The following is a 21,220-nucleotide window of genomic DNA, read 5'->3' on the forward strand; positions in this document are numbered from 1 at the left end:
TCCAGGCACAATTCAAAGTGCTGGTCTTTACCTTAAAAGCCCATATGATTCAGGCCTGCCAGCTCCACATGAAGTTGCCCACCAGCTGAGCTGATCACTGGAGGCCCTGCACCAGGTGCCTCCTCCATAATAGGAAAGCACTTTTTTGGTAGTGATCTCCTGACTTTGAGATGCAGTCCTCAGGGCCATTGACCATTCCATGCCAACAAGACATTTCAATTCGTCCAGACTTATCCACAATTTATTAATGTTTTTGTACTAACTGCAGCTTATTGTTTTTATTATGCTTTTACTATTGTTGATTTGACTTTTGCTAGATGCCCATGAACTTTGATTATGACGCCTTTAAAAAGAGATTGGACAGATTTATGGCAGAAGAGTCCATCACAGGTTAGATGGATTTACTGTGGATTTTCAGGGGTTTTAAGAGGTTACTGTACTGTTTGAACATCTATATGCAAACTTCTGGGTTTGAAAGGTGGCCCATCACTGAATGCCAGATGCAAGGGTGTGGCCACAAAATATAGTGTTATCTTCAGTGCTCCCCGAGACATCTGGTGGGCCACTGTGGGATAGAGGAAGTTTGACCAGATCCAGCAGGGGCCTTCTTATTTTAAGGATTACTTTATTTTTTTAAAAAAATTAAGTAAATAGGCAGTAGGGTAGCTAGCAGGGGGCGAGGGGGCAGTCTGCCCCAGGTTCCACCCTTGGGGGGGTGACACACCACAAACGCTCCAACATCGCTAACATTGCGATGGTTAGGAGTAACCCCATCATGCCATATACTGTTGGATATGGAATTTCCAGCAGAATGCAATGCAAAAATTATTGAAATATCTTCTTTCCATCAAAAGCTATGGCAAAAAAACAGAAACAAAAAAAATATATGGAACCTATGGAAAATGAAACTGAGCCATATCGCACATTTACTCGTGAGTAGGTGAACTTCATCTGAAAGGGCAGGTTGAGAGGAATCCATTGACACAAGAATGGTTCCTATCCAATGAAAGCAGCCCGCAAAAAACACCCAAAAAGGAAGTTCCTCCCTCTAAGCAGGAGTATTGAGCCCTATGGAAAGAAAAGTAAGCAACAAGGTCACATTTACTCGTGAGTAAGCAAACTTGCCTTGGCTCCTGGTCGAATCAGGCCAAGGGGAATGCAAGGTTAGCTGCATGGTCCCAATCTAATGAAAGTGGAGCTCAACAAATGCTCCAGAAAGCAGCACCCCCAAAGAATAAAACAGGCTTCAGATGGTAAGGTCCATTTTACTGGTTTTTAGACTTGTAAAGCCAGGTGGGTCCTGATAGTGCTATGCTTGAAATATAAGAATTTACACTGAACTGGGAGGTTCAGTGGGGAGGACTGAAAGCTCACTGATATTTTTTTTGGGAGGGAGGTGTTCTTGCAGGCAGGCTACAGAGAAAATTCACTTGGTGGAACAGGACTGGCTTCCTCTTATTTAATTATCTGTTTTACTTTAATTATTTATAATTTTTTTATTTTGCTTGATGATGTCACTTCCAGCCATGACATCACTTCTGGTGGGTCCTGGACAGATTCTGATTCTAAAAAGTGGGTCCCAGTGTGAAAAGTTTGAGAACCACTGCCTTAACTCAAAACAGGCCAATGAGACATCCTGGAGCGGGGAGGTGACACCCTAGTGACCAAAATTCTGGAAATTGTGGCTTTTAGGGAAAATACCATCATGTTATATATACCATTTGATGCAGAATTCCATCCATTGCTTGTGGGGAAATATTCACTGTATTTATTTTCTGGTCATTATTATTAATTTCATGTCATGACTATTACTATCTCTCCGTCTCAACTACCTCACAGGGTTGTTGTGAGGACAAAATAAGGGAAGGAACCATGTACACCACTCTGAGCTGCTTAGAAGAAGGGTGGTATAAAAATGTGAATTAATTAATGATAAATAAATAAATAATTATTATTTTGTATGGGGTGACAAAAATTTATGGGCCCCGGGTGTCAAATGACCTAGCTACGCCTCTGTAAACAGATAAGGAATGGTACTGGCATGATTTGCTTTGGGCTGTTGTAAAAATTACTGAGGTAAAGCATGTGAAGTAAAGAGTTTGATATTATGAGGTTAGGGCCACCAGGAAAGAGGATTATGAAGGAGTTCAGCAGCAGGGAATATCTAGAGAGGAGGGTGGAGGAGAATGTAGGATTACACACATCTACTGCTGCCACATTCTACTGCGGCAGTTGATTATTTTAACAGCAAGTCCTTTTAGTTCATTGTAAAATGCCTTGGGAGCCATTATGGCCAAAAGGAAAGTCTACAAATATGATTGGTAAATAAAATAACTCTGCATTAGTTCACTCCCAACTGCACATTCTTACTGCACATTCTAATACAGCTTTTTTAAACCATGAAACGCCAACGTGTTTATATTCACTATAAAGCAGAGGAAAAAAGGAAAGAATGTGCCTTTGCGCCTGTTCGGTTTGCACTGGATATCTCCTTTTGCAATAAATGTATGCGTCAGTTTATGGATATTTTTAAAAGTGCTACTGCCACATTACTGAGTACAAGGTAAACTGGAACTTAACCATTTCACTGGGTGGAAGCTGACTCTGCTGTTACAGGCAAAAGAAAATATGTAAGAATGATTAAAAAGTAGATGAGGTACCACCACAAAAACAAACATTTGGAATTTTTCATGGCACATGTTCTGCTTGGCCTCTTTACCTCCAACTTTTCTGTCTGGGCGTCTCTGGTGGCATAATTCAATGTAGACCGATTGGCGTTTTCCCCTCCAAGCTTTCGGCGGTCATTGCTATCTTCACTTACAGGCCCCAATTTTTTTCCTTTTGCCTCCAAAAGGTAACACAATTGTTTCTTCCTGAAGGTAGACAAGCAAAAGATTTACAATAATCTAAATGACTTTGGGCACAATCCTAACCAGCTTACCAACACTGGAATAGCTGTGCCAGTGGGGCATGTGCTGCATCCTGCAGTTGGAGGGTAGTCATGGAGGCTACCTCCTCAAGATAAGGCAATGTTTGTTCCCTTACCTCAGAGTTGCATTGCCCTTATGTCAGTGCTGGAAAGTTGGTTAGGGTTGTGACCTTTATTAGCAATTCCTTGTAGCAATTTCATATGTTGGCCTTTTGGGGAGGGGGGAATCATCCATTCTAATTTTCAAGTGCCCAGTTTACTGCATATCCGACTGCTCAATGCATGCAAAAATGCTTTAAGGTCAGTTTCTGTTATCTCAGAACTGAAAGCGCTTGATATATGTATGTTTGATGGATACTGTAAACCAGTGATTCTCAAACTGGTGGGCTGCAACCCACCAGTTTGTGTAATACTTCCCCCGTCCCTTTAAGGGGAAGGGGAAGGAGGCAGCACTGCGATCCCCAGAATCACGTTACTAAGGGGGGGCGCTTTGCACTTACTGTCAGAAGGCAGGGCTGCAGCAGGCTACAGGAGGTGCGGGGGGCCCTGTGCAGCCCTGCACAGCACTCCCCAAGGCTTGGAACTTTCACTAAAAGCGGGTGCAAAGCACTTCTGTTTGGCAGGAGGTGCTTTGTGCCCGCTTTCAGAGAATGTTCCAAGCCTCGGGGAGCGCTGTGCAGGGCTGCGCAGGGCTCTCCGCACCTCCTGTAGCCTGCTGCAGCCCTGGCTTCTGAAAGTGCAAAGCACCCCCCTTGCCTGCCCCTTAGCAACATGATCCTGGGGATCGCGTTGCTGCCCTAGCCCCTCCCCTGCAAGAACTTACTGAGGGAGTAAAGCTCCCTCAAATTTTGAGAACCACTGCTGTAAACATTTCCCCAAAAAAGGAAGGGTGGGAAGAATCCAAAAAACAAGGAATAAGAAACTATGGTATATATTCTCCTCCTCCCCCCCCCCCCCAAAAATAAACCCTGCTGAAAAAAGACTATATATAAATAGTCTTCTAATCCTCTGTCCATGCCTCGAAGGAGAAAGCTGTAACATGCATACAAGGATCCTACGCACACACCGGCCTCTGTTTTTTATTTCAACCAAAAGAACAATTCAATCTGCCAGAAAGCCGGATATTATAACAGAGGAATGCCCTGTAAACCCAGGAAGCAGCATTGTATCTTAAGTCGTCTGCTCTCTACCTCCCTATCAATCATGATAAACCTTCCACTTGGTCCAAAGGAAAAGTAGTTACCTCGTGTGTAACAAAAAAAAGGCATGACTGCTGCTACCAGGGAGTATAAGAGAGCTAGTAGTGTGGATTTTTTTTTTTTTTTTTTTGTAAACCAGAACCTTTGTATTTGGTAATCCCTACAAGAATAATTATTCTCACACACATATGGGGTGATTTTACCTGGAATCCCCAAGTAATGAAAGCAGGCGGCAGTAGGGGACATCTGAAGATGCTACATATGCCAAGACACCAAACAGTTTTTCTGCCATTACCATATCATTCTGCATAACCTGCAAGAGGCAACATGGAGTAATTTGCATTTGGTGTGATCTGTTCCAACAGAAGAGTGCCACTCAGAGGTGAAGCTGGGCAGCATCTCTTCTGAGGGTTAGAGTAATAACTATTCATTTATATACTGTGTTTCCAGCATCCTTCCCTTATACTCTCTCTTCAAATCATATAACAAGTCTGTAGCTATGCCAGCATCATCATCTTTCCGTTATTGATGCAACACCTTTTCTGCTCCAGTTTGTTTGCAGAATCAACTCAGAGTGCTGACCTTCAAAGGCTGTAATTGGATACATCCTTTCCTGGGAGTAAGCCCCATTGACTGCAATGGGACTTACTTCTGAGATGGCATGCACAGGATTGCACTGACTGCCCTTTACAGTCTGATTTCTCATTTATGGAACTCCCTCTCCAAAGAAATGTGAGTGGCTCCCTTACTCACTGCCTTCAGAGACAAATAAACACATTCCTTTATAAAGAGGGCCTTTTCACTCCAATCTTCCCCCACCCCACCTCAGCCAGGATGTTTTATATTTTTATGCTGGGTTTATTATTTTATTGCTTGTTGCTTTCAATTTCCATTGGTTTTATTACGTTACCTTGATTTTACAAGCCGCTTCATTTTTATGATATGGGGTATACAATTTAAACTAACAACAATGCACATGTGGGGCTGAAGTTGAGAGATGGTGGTTTACCTTCCAACTTCTTATCTCAAGCCAAGTTTTGAACCAGGAACTTGCCTCACAACTCACACGCCTACCATCCAATCCTATGCATGTCTACTCAGAAGTAAGTCTCCCTGAATTCAGTGGGGATTACTCCCAGGTAAGCATGCACAGGATTGCAACCTAAGCCCATTATACGGGACCACAACAGGTTTCACTTGGTTGCCAGTTTTATATGCCCAGATCCAGAAGTTTAAGAACTGGTAAGATTGTTATTGTTCAAAAACCAATATAGATATTTCAGAAAAAAATATATGGGATGTTACATTTTCAGACATATTTCAAGAGGGAAATAGTGAACCTTTTTTATTTTCAAGCATCTGAACGCCATTGCACCCCAATGGGTCTCAGATAAATAAAAAATGTTTGCTTTTACAGTGCAGGATTATCCTAAAATGGTCTCATAAAAATTATTTATCTTTTGTTAAGGAAAAATGTCCACACCAAGATAATATTAGAAATTTAATGTCTTGTTTTCCTTATAAGATCCTGAATGACTAAAGAGAGCTATTCTCTCTCCTCTTTTTCCTCCCTCTGGGAGGTTTCAGTTGAGTTTAGTGTTTGGGCCCCTTCTTCCTCTTCTCCCGTGATTAATGTGTGTCAGATCTGAAAAGTAAATCGTGCACTTTGGGATACATGTTTTAAACTATCTGATATAAACCCAGTTTGTAACAAACTATAAACAACAGTTTCAAATTCTCAGTTAACTGTTACCTGAATCACCAAGATCACCAAACCAAACAAATCCCACAACGACCAACTTTGAATGGGGTTGCTTTGACCAAGCCCATCAATATTCAGTCGGTCCCCGCAATCTTCCAACCATCCACTTACTATCCCCTGTACGACATTCCCTTGCTTTGCCTCACTTCATCTTTCTCACACTCTCCCTTCCAAAACTGAGTGCACATTGGTCTATGCCGCTCTTAGCCTCTCCTCTCCTTCCAGTTTGCCTGAAAGGGAAGAAATGGCAAAATGACACACTAGGCATCCCATGCCAATTAGTTGCCACTCAGTGGAAAAACAACTGGAGCCATGACTTCCCACTGGCCCATCTCTCTCACTTGCAAATGAGATACATAGGCTCTTGGAGCCCATGTAACAGGTTGCATTTGAGGTAGGTCCCAACTCTCGACGAGCTGAAGATCACAAACTTTCTTGAACATAAAACTATGCACAGGAGTACTACTCACATAAGCAACATAATGTAGGAAGGGAGAACTCACAGGTTATCTGAACCGTCTTCTAAGTGCTTGGGCAAGGCTTAAATTTAGCAACATGTGCTGTAGGCTTGAAAAATATTACCTTTTCTTACCTCTATCCCATTTATTTTTTGCAAGTTAAAATGGCTCAGTCTAAACAGAACATAATACTTCCAAAGGGTGAAGGTGACAACTGGATTTCCCTGAGCGTCAACTGTCAATTGCTCAAGGCGGCGAAGCTGTGCTAAGGCATTGAATTGCTGCAACATGACAAGTTTTGTTTCTTTAAATTTCAGGTGCTGGAAACAAACAAAAGAGAAGTTTCAGGCAGAAGACAAAAAAAAATGCAAGGGACCAAGTTAAAAGCAATAAACACTAAGGTAAGGGCTTTTGACTAGCCTAGTAACTAGCACCAAAGTTACTAATCTTAGTTTCTAGGTGTTTGTATCGTGAACCAGTGTAATCCATCAAAGGTCATATACTTGGAGTTAGTTTTTTTGCAAGAGGGCTCCCACAACAAAACGTTGCAGTTTGCATGCTACAGTGGGAATTACTTCAGAGTATGAAAGCTCTAGATCACACACCAGATGTCATAAGCTTGAGGAAATCTTCTGCATGGAACAGCTAGCCATACTTTTTGCTCATTCTCTGGTTCAGAGCTTTCCAGTTTGTTCTTTCTGAGTTGGTGTTAGTATTTTTACAGTCTGTTCTCTGTTTCTCTTTCACAGAAATGAAATTCTTTCACTTACACTGAAAGTTCTCTCTCTCTCTCAGTTCAATCCCTGCTCCCTACCTCTTGCTGGAAGCATGATACTTATCTAGGAATCTTCAGTGATCCTTGTCTAGGAATCTCTGCCTTTAACCCCTAAGACTTCCCATAAAGGAAAGTAATTTTGGATTTCTGTCCTACTTTAGTTGTCTTCTTTTAAATGTTTCAAACCTCTGAACTTCAGTGAGTATGTAGAAATCACCATCTTTTTTATGGATGATCTCTTAATATATGTAATAATGCTGCTGACACAGGGCTGGGGACTTTAGAAACAGATTACCTACATACACATTTGTATTTTTGTGGTTTGTTACTCAGTTTGGTACGCAAATTTCTTGTTAAACATATATCATTGTGAGAGTACCTGAATGTGTGCATTGCTTTAAATAGGTCAAATATAATAGTCACCACGATTATTCAAAGCAGCTAAATGAAACTACAGTGTTACAGCATCTGCTGATAAAAACTGCCTGTCATTCATTCTCTATGGCAGTGAAGTAAAAGCTGCTCCACTTCTATGAGAGGAGACTACAATATGTGTTAAATTCATTTACAGTTTAGCCATACCTTCCACCTGTGGTCTGCTGGCCCCAGGAACACAACTCCCCTGCATCAGTTCTGGAGGCAGCCCCCAAGTAACCTCCCTGCTAGAGAGTAATCGCAGGACAATCAACACTTCCCTGAACCTGATAGGATAGTCCTGCTTCCATCTTCCTATGATTCTGCCCCAGAACCAGTAGGGGAAGCACTACTTCACTAATGCTGCACTTGCTGTAATACTAGGAGGCTTTACTGTAATATTGCTGTAATACTTTGTCCTCCGATACATTCCTATCGGAGGACAAAGCTTTGGAATAGTGCTCAGTACCTTTCATTCTAAGTCATTTTCTCCCAGGAGGGCGGGGCTTTACAGTGCTACCATAACTTTTGACTCAGTTCTGGAGAAAGCTCACTGCTTGTCAAATTGACTTCCATCCGACTTCACTTGGTATTCAGCCCCACAGTGAGCTATCTGAGGTCCTGATCACCTGCTAACCTAAACTCATGCTGGATAGTGTATTTGTGCAGGCTCTGGCCTGGAGCAGTAGGGCTAATTGCTTAAGTGTGGAAAAACTATGTGACTCAGTTGCTACTGCCAATATAGTTGCCTGGCATTCAATCTGTTACCTGCCATGTCCCGTACAAATCTGTAAAGCACAAAAGTTATGCAAAGTCGCACCCAATACGAGAAAACTGGAAAAGTAGTTAACTTGAACTAAATAAGGCTCCTAGACATCCTGAGACTCATCCAGACTACCAAAAGCTCAGGAACAAATTCCTTACCACACAATTGGGAAATTTGATCTTCAGTTTGGGTAGCACTGGAACAATTTCATCAAAGTCTATGAAAATAAAGAAGATTGTGATTATGCTTCCAGCTGTGTGAACACTCCAGTTGCGGTCCAGGGATTCCAAAGCTCCAGAACCATACAAGAACAGAGTGTCGCCTTCTACTTCAACCAGGTGAGTGTCTACAACAGACAGCACTTGCGTAGTTTTGTTCAATAACGAATCAAGAGACCTGAGAGGGGGGAAAAAAGACCATTATTTTAAAGCAAGTTCCTGTTGGGTATTGCTTAGCAAGGGGCTGGGCCACTTGTTTAATGTGGAGATCCAAGTCAGAACACATTCCAAGATCAAAGGCCAAACGTGCAAGTCAGCTTGGCACATGCCACACACATCAGCAGGCGGATTTGATGCAGCTACAAAAATAAACTTGTCCAGAGACGGGAAAATCTTGGAAAAAAAATTACGTTCTTCGATGCCTTAAGAACTGAGTAACTAATGATTCGAATCCTCGATATGACTCCACTAGCCAATCAAGGTAGAGTCAGTGGACTTCAGTTTGTCAAGAGCCAGAACCCACTTCAAACCCCAACTTACAACATGGGACACTTGTTAAAAAAAGTCCAGCAAGAAGGAGAGCAGCTAATTAGTGTGTGCTCCCAGTGGGCGGTTTTGCCCTTTCTTCCCTTCTAGGTAAACTGGAAGGAGAAGTGGGGCAGAGTGTGGCACGGCGACAACATGCACTCAGTTTCAAAAGGCAGAGAGTGAGAAAGAGGAAGTGGGACAAAGCAGAGAGTATTGTAGCTATTCCCTGTACGTGGATGGTTGGGAGACTAAGGGGGCCCATAGGAAGAGTAACAGTTCTTCCCAATGTTGCATATATGCAACAGACACCAAATGTGTACACCTGTGGGTTGGGCAGAAATGGGTTAACAGGCTTGGCCAAAGCTACTCCTTCCAAAGCCCTGGTGGACAGTGCAGAAGAGGTGGGATCAGATACAGAAATAACCATATCTGCTTCAAAAGAGCAGGCCAGGACAAGATTAGGTCTCATGTTGGAATATGGTCAGCTGCACTTTTGACATCTTTGCTGAAAACTTCACAAGGTAAATACCCAACTTGCCTTCCAGCTGGGCCACGCCTGTGAGAGGTACCAGGGAGGAGGTCTTGCCCCTTATAAAAACTGAACAGTCTCTGGAGGAATTTTGAGAGGAGGATTAGAGTGTAGGTCCCCCTTCCCTCAAACTTCATGGTACCATTCCAAGAATAACCAATGTACATTCAGTTTACTTTCCCTGGACTGTGCTGTACAGGCTTAATAATTCACATTCCTCACATCCAGATATACATATTCCAGAGCAATTGAAGCAGTAAAACTAGAAATTAATTTGGTTGCTCTGCAATCTCTGTTGGCTTTTTGTTTACTCATTGTATGTCTCAAGTAGCACACACAAAAGACAAGAAGCTTATTTTCCAGCCAAAAAACAAATAACCAGCTGCAGCAAGGCAGCTTCTGAACAGATGCTTTTTGCTAAATTAGGACAAGACACCAGAGAAGGAGCACAACAGAAATGAGAGGAGATTATTGCCCATTTATCGCTATGGGAGTTTGAACTTCTTCAGCTCTACTGTATTTTGGGAACAGTGGGACTTCTGCATGGTTTATTATATGTATTAAAACCCCACCTTCTACTTTGAATAGAAATGCTCAAGGTGGGTAATAAGAAAAAAAAGTGCAGAGCAATTCTATGGATATTTACTCAGAATCAAGCCCACAGCACTCAATAAGGATTTCTCCTTTCTAAGTGTGAATAGGATTGCAAGTCTAAGACGCATCCAAACATACTTGGTGATACTTCCTGTTCAGTACAATATTATATGGTCTCCTGTGTGTGGCCTATGTTTGCAAGGCTAGACTGTGCTTTCCTTGATGTCTGGGTGATCTTCCTATAGTTCGATTCTTTGACCAGCTCAAGGTGGGGGCACACAGGCTGCATCTCTGTCTAATATACATCAGGTCACAATGTAGGCTCCAAGATCGGTGCCACCTGACAGTAGCACAGCTTCCAACTGGGCATGCTCCCCAGTCCAATATAAAGGGAACAAAAAAAAAAATCTGTCTGCCTTATTACCTCACTTATTTTGATTTATAGAAATGTAACCAAAGCTCAGAAGTGGGAACGCTGGTGAAACCTCTGACAAAGGCCTCTTCAGTTCAGAAAAACCAGCTCCGATTGCAATCCAAAACCCACTCACTGCAACACTGAGTGCCTTTAACAGAGCTGCTCTGGGGTAAATATGCAGCAAACTACAAACCAATTTACCATAATACAGGGAGAAATGAAGAGATTGCTGCCCAGAACACACCCAGAATAGTTATAAACACTGCAAAACCACAACAGCAAAGTTGCTATGGTTATTTGGTATCTCAAAGTACTGTGCTGCTTTATTTTTAGAGGAATAAAGGTGGAATGATTCTTCCAACATCTCATTCTATAAAAGTAAATTACTACTTCCAAAAAGAACATGGAAACTTATTTTACACACATTACATTTTTTATTTTAGAAGGCTTGGCTAAAGAACCACTGCGTTCACAATCAGGAAATTACTAAGAATAAACCAGCCTGTCCCAAAGTAAGTAAAGAAAACACTGCACAAGGATCTTTGCTTTAACTGGGTGGAAGGAAAATATCCTGATAGTTCACTAATGTAAAGTTCGCAGGACAAGGAAAGGAAAAAAACTAGAAATGGTGCTGTAGGATTCAGCTACATTTCTATAACATGACAAAAAAAATGTTGTACAGGTGATTTAAAATGTTCTTTTTGCTAAAGTGGTCCCTACAGATTCTAATGAGGGTTATTTGTTCAATTGCTGTTGAAGGGTCTAAACAAATTGAAGTTAAAACATTCACTTCCTCCCCACTCCCTGACTTTGCCTTAGTGGAATTGGAGGCCAGCAGAGCCAGCCAAAACCTCTTCGTGCCTGAGGTGATATGGCAAATGCTGCTACCCCCCTTTATGCATTGGTGGAAGAGGGAGGATGGAGGAGAGTGGTGAACTAAGTCTCCCAAAACTTATGAGGATAGTCATAGCCCTGTGATAGTTTACTACATGCAGAAATTCCCAGATCCAATCTCTTGCATCTCCCGGAAGGGCTGGGAAAGACCCTTGTCTGAAATCCTGGGGAAACACTACCAATTAGTATTGACAATACAGGGATAAAGGTTTGGCTCACTATAAAAGCAACTTCCTGTGATCCTTTCTATGAATATAGGGACAGGTGTATAAATAGGTGCAAAAAGAATTGCTGCCCTAAAAGTTCCTTTCCTTAATTTCAGATATTGTATTTTAAGCCAGGCTGCAGTTACACAGTAATAAAGGAAAGCAATCTGCACAGTGTCTTTATTCCCCTCTCTCTCTTCCATATATCCGGTAGTAAAATAGGATTATAAGTTCATGTCCAACACATGGATTTACAGCTTTAAATAAAAAATGCATACAGAAAAGGACATCAGACATATTTGCCTGCCGTTGTGTAGACAAAGATTCCAGTCTCACCAAGTTTCCATTTTAGAATCCTGAAAGAAGCACTGATGCCATTATTTCAAATAGTTTTAAAAAACTTAAATAAATTACAATTATTGGCTTTGGCAGGCAAACTCAAAGCCGTAAGAATAAAAGCCAAAATAATTCCAGAAATTATCTTATGAATCATCAGAGTAACAGTTAAAGAACAGTTTCTGCTAAAATAACACAGGTGCAGGGTGTCAACCAGGGAAGGAGACAGTTCAGCTTGTCAGAAGCTTTTCAGAAAGGCCAGTGTTTACAGGAGCTATTCATGCACAAAGAATTAACAGCTTCATTCAGCTGATTTTGCATTATCCAATTGTTGGTCTGATCTTATTAAACCAGCTGTATATTTTTAGTAGATCTGCCAGTGAGGAAAAGAAAAAACCACCAGGGGATTTAAATGCCACTCTGAAAATAACGATTTGGAAGAAGAAGAATCCCAATAGATTCAGCTATTAGGTTTACTAATCATCAACTTTCTAAAATAATCATATCATTTGAAAAGGTAAAATAAATCATAAGAACTCCCAGGATCAGATGAGAAGATCCACCCACAGTAGTTCAGCATCCTGCTTCCCACAGTGACCAGACTACAGCTGACGGATCTGAGATCCTGAAGGAAGCTGAGCTCAAAGATCCCACTGCCACTTAGAACAGACAGTATAAAACTATAACTGAAAGACCACCTTTGTCTGCCTGCTCATGGCATTTATAATTAGAGGACTTGCCCCAAGCTCCATCACTTCCAGGAGAGCTGCTGATGGTGATGTGAGGGCCCTCTCTGTGGTGGCACCCAGTTGGGGAACCACACTTTCTTGGGAGACCTAGTTGAGTCAGTCAATGGTTTCCTTTCTTTTTGGAAAGGAGATCAAGAAAGAAAAAAACTACCACCACAGTAGTGGTTGCCCCACCTCATTCTTTGATATCAGAGTGGCAACAGGTGATTCTTTTCCAGAACACCTGGGCCACTTTCCCATAAAACAGGCTGGGAGCAGGCAAAAAGAGCAAAATACAACTTTCTCTTCTGATTTCTCTGCCTGCTTTAAGCCTGTCTGAAAGAGAAGCAGCCCAGGCAGAACTTCGCCGCCCTGAGGTGAGTGAAAAGTAGGAAAAAGGTGCATGCACAGAAAGCAAGCAGAAGACACTGTCATGAATGCAGGCACCAAAAGGAGGCAGCACTATAGGGTGGTCTATAGTGTGCCTCTGTAGTATGCATGGATTTTACTGTGCATGAAGAAAACCAAGTTAATCCCCACAAAAGGTAGCCAGAAAAGCAACCAAGAGAATCATGTTGGCACAGTTGACATAGAAGGAGCACTTTGGTTTGGAGGGATGGAAGTTTGGCAGGGTGGCACTTGGACCCAATTCTATTCTCCTATGCTTATGCTTTCCCAACAGCATTTAAAATTCTTTAACTTAGTTTTAGCTGCTGCTATTAATCTTGCTTTTAGGTTGCTTCAATTCTGTAGCTATTTGCTGTACCTTTATGGTTTAATTGACACTTTCACTTTGATGCTGTATTTTATGACATTTTTTGTAAGCCCTCATTGTCAAGACTTGTAAGCCACCCTACATAAAAAGCACAAGCTGATGTAACCTTGTAAGTCACATTCCTCTCTTCTTGGCTAGCGCTGTCAGTTTATTCAGGACTGGGGTCTTTCAAGGCCTGCCTACTCCAACATGAACCTGCCCGCTCATTAAGAAATCATTTCTTCACTTTTATCTCACTTTTTAAGCTTAAAGCATCACACAGGCTGTGAACAACATAAAACACAACAATAAAACTATTATCAAGACAAACACAGAAGAAAAACAAGCAGTCTACAACCTTAATGTCCAGCAAAAACCAAAAATAAAGAACTGGCACACAGCTCTATCACAAGAACCACCAGCGGTGATAAAACCAGAGACAGACTAGTTTAAAACTTGATGAAAAAGCTTAGTGTCCTTTCAAAAGCAGAGAGGGTAGTGGTCTGAAACTTTTTCCCAGGAAATGAATTCCAAAGCTGTGGGCACCTAGTTCCCGCAAAGCCAATCTCTGTCAACTGAAGGCCAGAGAGCAGGGCTTACAAAACAGATCAAAGCATCAGAACTTCAATAGCAACCCTGCTCTGAGTGCCACTACCTGCACAGGTGGGATGGGTGGTGACAGGGCTCATTCACGGATGATGTTCTATGGAATGTTCTCCCCAAGGACACTGAGTTGGCACTGACTCGGTTGTCTACTTGGCACCAGGTGAAAGCCTTTTATTCTCCCAGCCCTCTAGCAGATAACTTTATATCTGTCTTCCTTGCTATTTTCTTGCTGTTCTAGCACCACCTTTATCTGCTATTTTGTAGTAGTTTTTAGTTTGAAACATTTACAAACAATTTATGAGTTGTTTCAAAATTCAATTTGTGAGTTGTTTCAAAAAAATCTTCTGGAAGCTGCCTTGGAAGCCGACTGAAGAACAGCCTAAAAATCTTTTAAACAAACACCACACAATACACTCTTAACTTCTTTGCAAATGAAATACTAAACATAGATACATAAAATGCAAACAGTAAATATTTGTAAATGATACTTAATATTCTGCAGTGCTTTCCAAATACATAAAATGTTTTACATGTATTTTCTTGATGGAATCCATACAACAACCTTGTAAGGTGAGTTAATATTATTTGCATATTGCAGCCAAATGGGTGAATCTAAGATGGAGTGGCTTGCCTAAGATCACCTACTGAGTTCACTCCAGACAAGAGATGCAAACTGGGAAAGTATCAATTTGCAGCTCAGTTTCAGTGCAGCCACTATGCTGTACCAGATCTCTTAAATAATGAGAGTTTATTTATCATAATGTTTTTAGTACAGTTAGTACTCTCTGGTTCACTTACAGCAAGCTAGAAGTCATACCTAGATTTCTACTTCCTCCCATATTTTTCATAGGTCTCTGGTTATTTGAAAAGTTCAACAACTGGAAGCAGAACCAAACAGTCACAGGCAGTCTCAACAGATATTACAAAGGCTGACTACAGTTCACTTCACTCCACATGTAACTAAATGTGTGCCTGCAGAGAGGGACTGAGCTCACTTGCTCTGCCCTCAATCTCTGTATGTTTAATAAAACGAGACAACAGGTCTCTGCATTTGTTTATGTTCCTGATCACACATAAAGAATCACGTTCTCATGTTCCACTGAATTTTTGCAGATTGGAGATGAAGCCAACAAGCACAGTCTCGCTCGCTCCCTCCCCCCCCCCGCCCCACGACCACCTGAAGGAAGAAGTGGCGGGTGAAAATTGTGCTTAGGTTTTGCAGTATGAAAGAGTATATGGCACATATTTACTGACACATATTTACTTAGCCTAGATCCTAGAAAGAAGGTATTTCAACCATAGGAAAGAGCCCAAATTGTACACACTGAACATCTCTCAAGAAAAAATATATTTTCACAATGTAAACTTTCTTCAAAGTTCTTTGGTCTCACATGCCCAGGGCAAGGATCTATCTTTCTCTGACAGATCTCTTTGACAAAACTGCTCTCCCTCTTCCCAACAAATCCATTCCATTCATTTTAAAAAAAGAATTTGACCATCCAGTTGCATAATGCCTCAGGTGGTGCTTTTGTCCCACACTCCATAATTAACATGATGAATGATAAAGCTCAAGTGAAGAATAGGACTTAAAAAGAAGACTAAACTCCCCTCCAGCCAGGCACCAGAAAGCCTCAGACTTCCAGCCACCAATCTTCTCTGATCACGAAGCTGTACACATTTTCATGTTTCAGAACACAGACTAAGAAGAAAAACTCTGACAACAGAAGCGAGGAGGGGGAGAGAGATAAGGTGGTTTTTTGATTTATATGATAACCACCAACAGAGCTGTCCTCTGCTAGCCATGACAGCCAAATGTAATCTCTGCATTCATAGGCAGTTTACCTCCAACTATCAGATAGCTGGGGCAAGCAATAAGAGATGGCAACACTGTCTTCTTTATTTAGTACATTTTTGACCCGCTTTCCAGCAAAAGCTTGCAGGGCAGCTCACAAGTAAATAAGAACAATTAAGGTAGCACAACAAACCTAACTACATTAAAACAGAATAAAAATATACAAGGAGCAAGATGTAACCAGAGTCAGCTGATCCTGCTTAAAGCCTGGGAATATTAAGATTTGCCAAAGAGCTGAAAACACATCAGAATTGGAGCCAAGAGGCAGTGTTCCAAACGCAAGGCCCCACATACAAAAAGGCTCGTCATCCAGTTGCTGGTTGCTCCAGCACAGAAGGCCAGCTTTTCTGCTCATGGGCATACCACCCGGCACGTCTGGTTGGGCATGCATCAAGCCAGACTGCTGGCCTAGGCAGGCCCCATGTTGAGAGTTCTCTTATCCTCCAATACTATGTCAAGGGGAATGCTTGCATACCTGGTCTCCTCAGGAAATACGTATGCATCACTTCTATCATTCTGACCAGATTCGCCATCTGCATTGTTATCTTGATTGGAAGACTGAAGGCAAAAATGATTCTGCTGACTCTCCCAGTGACGTGCAATATTACTAATTATTAACCGTTTCTTCTCCTGAAATGAGGTTCAAAATGCTTAGTCAAAGACCACAGCTTGCTGCAGATTGAAAGCCAGCACTCAAAAACAAAGGAAAGGTTGTGCAAGGTCAACAGGGGCAGTATTATGGAAATCATACTAATTATGCCAATGTTACTTAAGGTTTTTTTTTTAAAAAATGAAGTCAGTCTGGTTTAAATCATGAACACCTTATACATCTGTGATAACGACTTAATCATCACTCATTCTTCTAATTTGTTGCCCCCATATTTTAAACAGTAAAAAACAATTGACTTTTGGGGGGGATATATAGCATAACCACCTGAAATTCTGTTTTATGATCAACAAATACAAAGAAATCATTAAAAAGTTATAGGAAAGGTTGGTTCAATTCAAAGGATATCAAGATGCAGAGAAAGATTCTACATGAATGTCTGCACATCAAAAACAAGTGCACTTGGCTCTTCAATATAGTTCTACAATTATAAGAACCACAATTTCCCATTCATCCTTGAAGGATGCTTGTCTTGCACATTGCCTGCATACAGTCCCTGCCAAGCTTTTAAGAATATAATACATGTGAAAAGCCAGCCTATCCCTGGATAGCAGCAGCCAATCAAATCAGACTTCTGACTTTTCCAGCCAAAAGATATTTCCAGCTATATTTGCCAGCCTCCAAAAGAAGACAGAAACCGAATCGCCTACGTGGATGACAGGTTCAAAAGAGTTTGAGGGTAGCCCTTTTAGAAACACTATTGATGGATGGGAGCCAAAGCCAGACTTGATTGAAGTTACTTGGACACTTCCATATGTTTCCACTAATGTATTTACTACAACTGCACATCAACATTTTGTCAATGAACTCCAGGCAGTTCCAACTAATGACTTATCTATTAAGTTGTCATTAGTTTGAACTTACCTTGTATCTATTCAGATACAAAAGCGGCAAGAAAAAAGGAAGAAAAGAGATAAAAACTCAAGTACCATAGCCCTCAGCGTAAGAGATGGGTCAAGGAGATGAGAGACAAATGGCAGATGGATCTAGTCAGGCCTCACTGTTTTCCTCTGATGCAACCATATGGAATGGTCACTAATGGAGACAGTTCCAGGAGAGGAGGAGCCAAATGACAGTTGGTCCCAGATGAGCGAATGGAGAGGAGGCATTCCTACTCTTGCAGGTGGCTTTACAAGCCAACATCTAATTCATACCAATCCTGATTCTTTCCCATTTTCTTTCTTGCAGCATGTTATTACAATTCTCTATTACGGAGCGTGAAGGACAGTGGCAAACAGTTAAGTTCCAATTCCACCTTACCCATGAATTCATTAGGTAACCTTATGCAAGCAGGAGAAATAGATCAGTCAAGAAACAGAGTAAAGATATTCTGGAACTGATGACACATGGAGATTGTTGAATAGGGAGTACAGTGGTAGGAAGAGAAAGACATGCCTCAGGGGGCATTAAGCAAGTGGATAGAAGGGGACTCAAGTAACCTCAACTGGCATCATAAACTCCACAATTTCGTACCTTCAATAGGGTCTGCTTGTGGCTTTCTCGCTTCCTCTCTTCCTCTTTTCTTAATGTGACAGATGCCATGCGCCTTTCTTCCTCCTGTGGTTCAAATATAAAAACACACGATGCAAGTGAAACTCTCGGCTGTATCAGCAAAAAACCTGATAACTGCATCATTCCATTAAAGAAACAAAATCCCAAAGTAAAATCAGCTCACCTTTACTAAAGCTAATGAAAATGTCACAAAGTTGTGAATAATATTTCCCAATTTCAACAGCATTTTTTTTTACTGAATGTTCAGTGTGGAGAAAAGATGTTGCTGAGCATGGTGAAAAAAGCCTCAGACTGCAGTGTTGTCATTGTCTTAAGCTGGCATAACACCTCTGCTCATCTAAATTGGGATGTGCTATGCTAAAAGCAAAAAACTATCCCAGGTTGCACCAAAAACAGGATTTTAAGAGAAAAGCAAAATGGCTGCTCTCCCTTTGAAAATATTAATGCCAGAAGTGGTCTGACTCTGTCTCAAGCACTCATCAGGACACACATAATACTACTGCAAGTCCTCACTTAAAGTTGTTTAGTTATAAACTGTTTCGTTATAAAGTTAATGAGGAAAAAAAATGATTCCTGGCCAGGCCCCTATCTCTGTGGAGTTTGCACGTTCTCCTCATGTATCTGTGGGTTTTCTCATTTATTTCAATGTTTACTATTAGAAGTGTTTGGGATCTTTATTTAGTAGTTTGGTGATGTTTTTGTGACCAGAAATATGCTGTAGGAATATAACTCTTGTTTATATATATCAATTAGCCTGTGGATAAACTGGATTTGTTATAAGTCATTTCGCTTAAAGCTGCCATTTCTATCAACAACTTTAAGTGAGAACTTGCTGTACTTTACTAGCTATAGCAAGATGTATGCAGTCCGATCATGAAGACTGGGATTTAGAAAATATGGAAACACCTGCTTTTCATACGGAAGGACTGGGGTTCAGTTCCCTGAATTGAAAGAAACATGTAGAGTTCAGAAGGAGAACTGTAGGCCAAACTATATGTTAGAAAGAATGTGTGAGTTCGGTCTTTGCTTTTTTTAAATTTTAACTAGGTGATGGGTCTTAGTTCTTGCTGTGGTTTTGATCCCCTCCACTATGCTACTGACAGTGGAAAAAGCTTCCATTAACTTTAGATTGAAGCTTCTTTAAAAAAAATAGCGCAAAGGGGACACACGATCGTGGTCAGAACTATAATGGAGGCTAACAGCTAAAGCTCCCCTCCCGCTAGAGTTTTGGAAAACTTCACAACCCACCCACCCCGCAACCAGGTGCTGGTTAAAATAAAAATAAAAAGCAAGGGCTAACATTTTTCATAAAATGTAGTTTGGATCTGAGTAGCAGCGATTTTCTACCGTCTCAGGCAGAGCAAGCAATAATAGGCAAGACAGGTCAATAATCTGACTTGGGACTTGGTCATCTCTTATTTATAGGCCATTTAGAAGTTGGCAAGAATATTAACTTTGGAAGGCCTATATTCACAAATAAGCACTAATGAAAGAGTGGTCTTCTAGCATCAACTCTGTAAGATCAGAAGGGACACTCACACTAGATTAGAGCAGCTACTTCTCTGGATAGGGTGCATTGTACTCAACATGCACACAATTTTTTCATGTTAAGTATTGTTTATTAACTTATACAGTGTCACCTGTGCAAAGAATGAAAAGACAGGTTGCAGTCCCAAAAGGTTCACAATCCAAAAACACACAAGGGATGCAACAGAGGAGGAATAATGAAATAGGAGGGGAAGAATATGCATTTACGTACCACATACACTGACTTGGGCCTGGTTCAGTACTTAAATTTAGTAACTACTTGATCTGTAGTGGTTGCTGTGATCTTACATGAGTAGCTCTGCGGATATTACATGACTCACACAAGTAGATCACTTGCATTGGTGGCTGAGAATTAAACAGTGCAATCCTAAGCATGTCCACTCAGAAGCAAATCTGGGAGTTTAATACACCCAGATAACTGTGCAATAGGTTTAGCTGCCACCCCCCAATCCTGAATATGCATGAATTTTAAAAGGTTCAGAACACAACCATGAAAGCAATCAAGAGCCACATGATATCCCTTTTGGACAGATTGTGTAATCCCATTGATAGAAGTTCAACCATTCCCACAGCAGTGTATTTTTAGAACATGTACTTTCCAAGGAACAAAGTAACAGTCACAATGAAATCAAACATTAAATAGTTCTACAACACAAATATTTTGTGAAGCATACTTTTAGATTTGTTTTGATTTGTTGTTCTCCCTCTTGGATGTTTATTAAAGCTTCTAAAAACACAAGATAACATTTCTAGAAAGCCGGAAATTTCTAGCTCTAGAAAGAACGGAATTCAGTTTTTGCACCAACAAATCTTACACGCTACAATGCAATTAGGGCATTTGGAAAGTTAGTCTTAAAAGAACATTCGTGATGCTACATTTACTTGAAAAATGTATGCTTCAAATGCTCATTGTGATTTTTCTGCTTAGAGTAGCTGGATGGATGCCTGCTGAGAAACTAATAATATTGAACAGGAAATCTGTGACATTGCATTGTCAGTTTAAGCTGTTAAATACCTTGTTAACTAGTTATTGCAAAGATGTAAGACAGCTTAGTGGTAGAGCACATGCTTTGCATGCAGAAGGGCCCAGGTTCAACCCCTGCTTTCTCCAGTTAAAAGAGAACTTTGGGTAGTGGAGAGTTCTTTGGCATTCAGAGTAGACACTACCGGATAGTGGACTGAAGCTGCAATCCTATCCACACTTACCTAGGAGTAAGCCCCAATGACTATAATAGAACTTACTCTTACATAGACATGCATAGGATTGGGCTCACACTCAGCAGAAGACAATTCCACATGACTAATACATAATGCATAACAATGGTTGGATAGAGACATGCATTCTAATCTTTTACCATTTTAGCTTGTTCCAGGATTTTTTTAAAAATGTACACACTCCAGTTTTCAAGCATGTGCATTTAAAAAAAAATACCTGATTGGAACCGGGCTGCCTCAAACCAGTGCCACCTTGTGAATTTAGAACTCTTGATGCCTGCATGGAGTTCCTGAGCAGGCAAAGATTTGCTTTTT

The 21,220-nt window shown here is 41.0% G+C and overlaps 1 protein-coding gene across 3 annotated transcripts in view; it reads right to left on the bottom strand.

Moving 5' to 3' along the window:
* LRRC49 (leucine rich repeat containing 49) overlaps positions 1-21,220 on the bottom strand; it is a 58,649-nt gene that overhangs the window by 2,988 nt on the left and 34,441 nt on the right. For all 3 annotated transcript variants that reach the window (XM_066635625.1, XM_066635624.1, XM_066635623.1), the window contains 6 exons: positions 18,104-18,187; positions 16,439-16,593; positions 8,462-8,699; positions 6,483-6,668; positions 4,332-4,441; positions 2,720-2,873 (listed from right to left, as the gene is read on the bottom strand). In XM_066635625.1, coding sequence (XP_066491722.1) covers positions 2,720-2,873; positions 4,332-4,441; positions 6,483-6,668; positions 8,462-8,699; positions 16,439-16,593; positions 18,104-18,187 — 927 coding nt within the window. The remainder of the gene's footprint in view (positions 1-2,719; positions 2,874-4,331; positions 4,442-6,482; positions 6,669-8,461; positions 8,700-16,438; positions 16,594-18,103; positions 18,188-21,220) is intronic.

This window comes from Tiliqua scincoides, chromosome 8 (assembly GCF_035046505.1).
Source record: "Tiliqua scincoides isolate rTilSci1 chromosome 8, rTilSci1.hap2, whole genome shotgun sequence".
Classification (NCBI taxonomy): Eukaryota; Metazoa; Chordata; class Lepidosauria; order Squamata; family Scincidae; genus Tiliqua; species Tiliqua scincoides.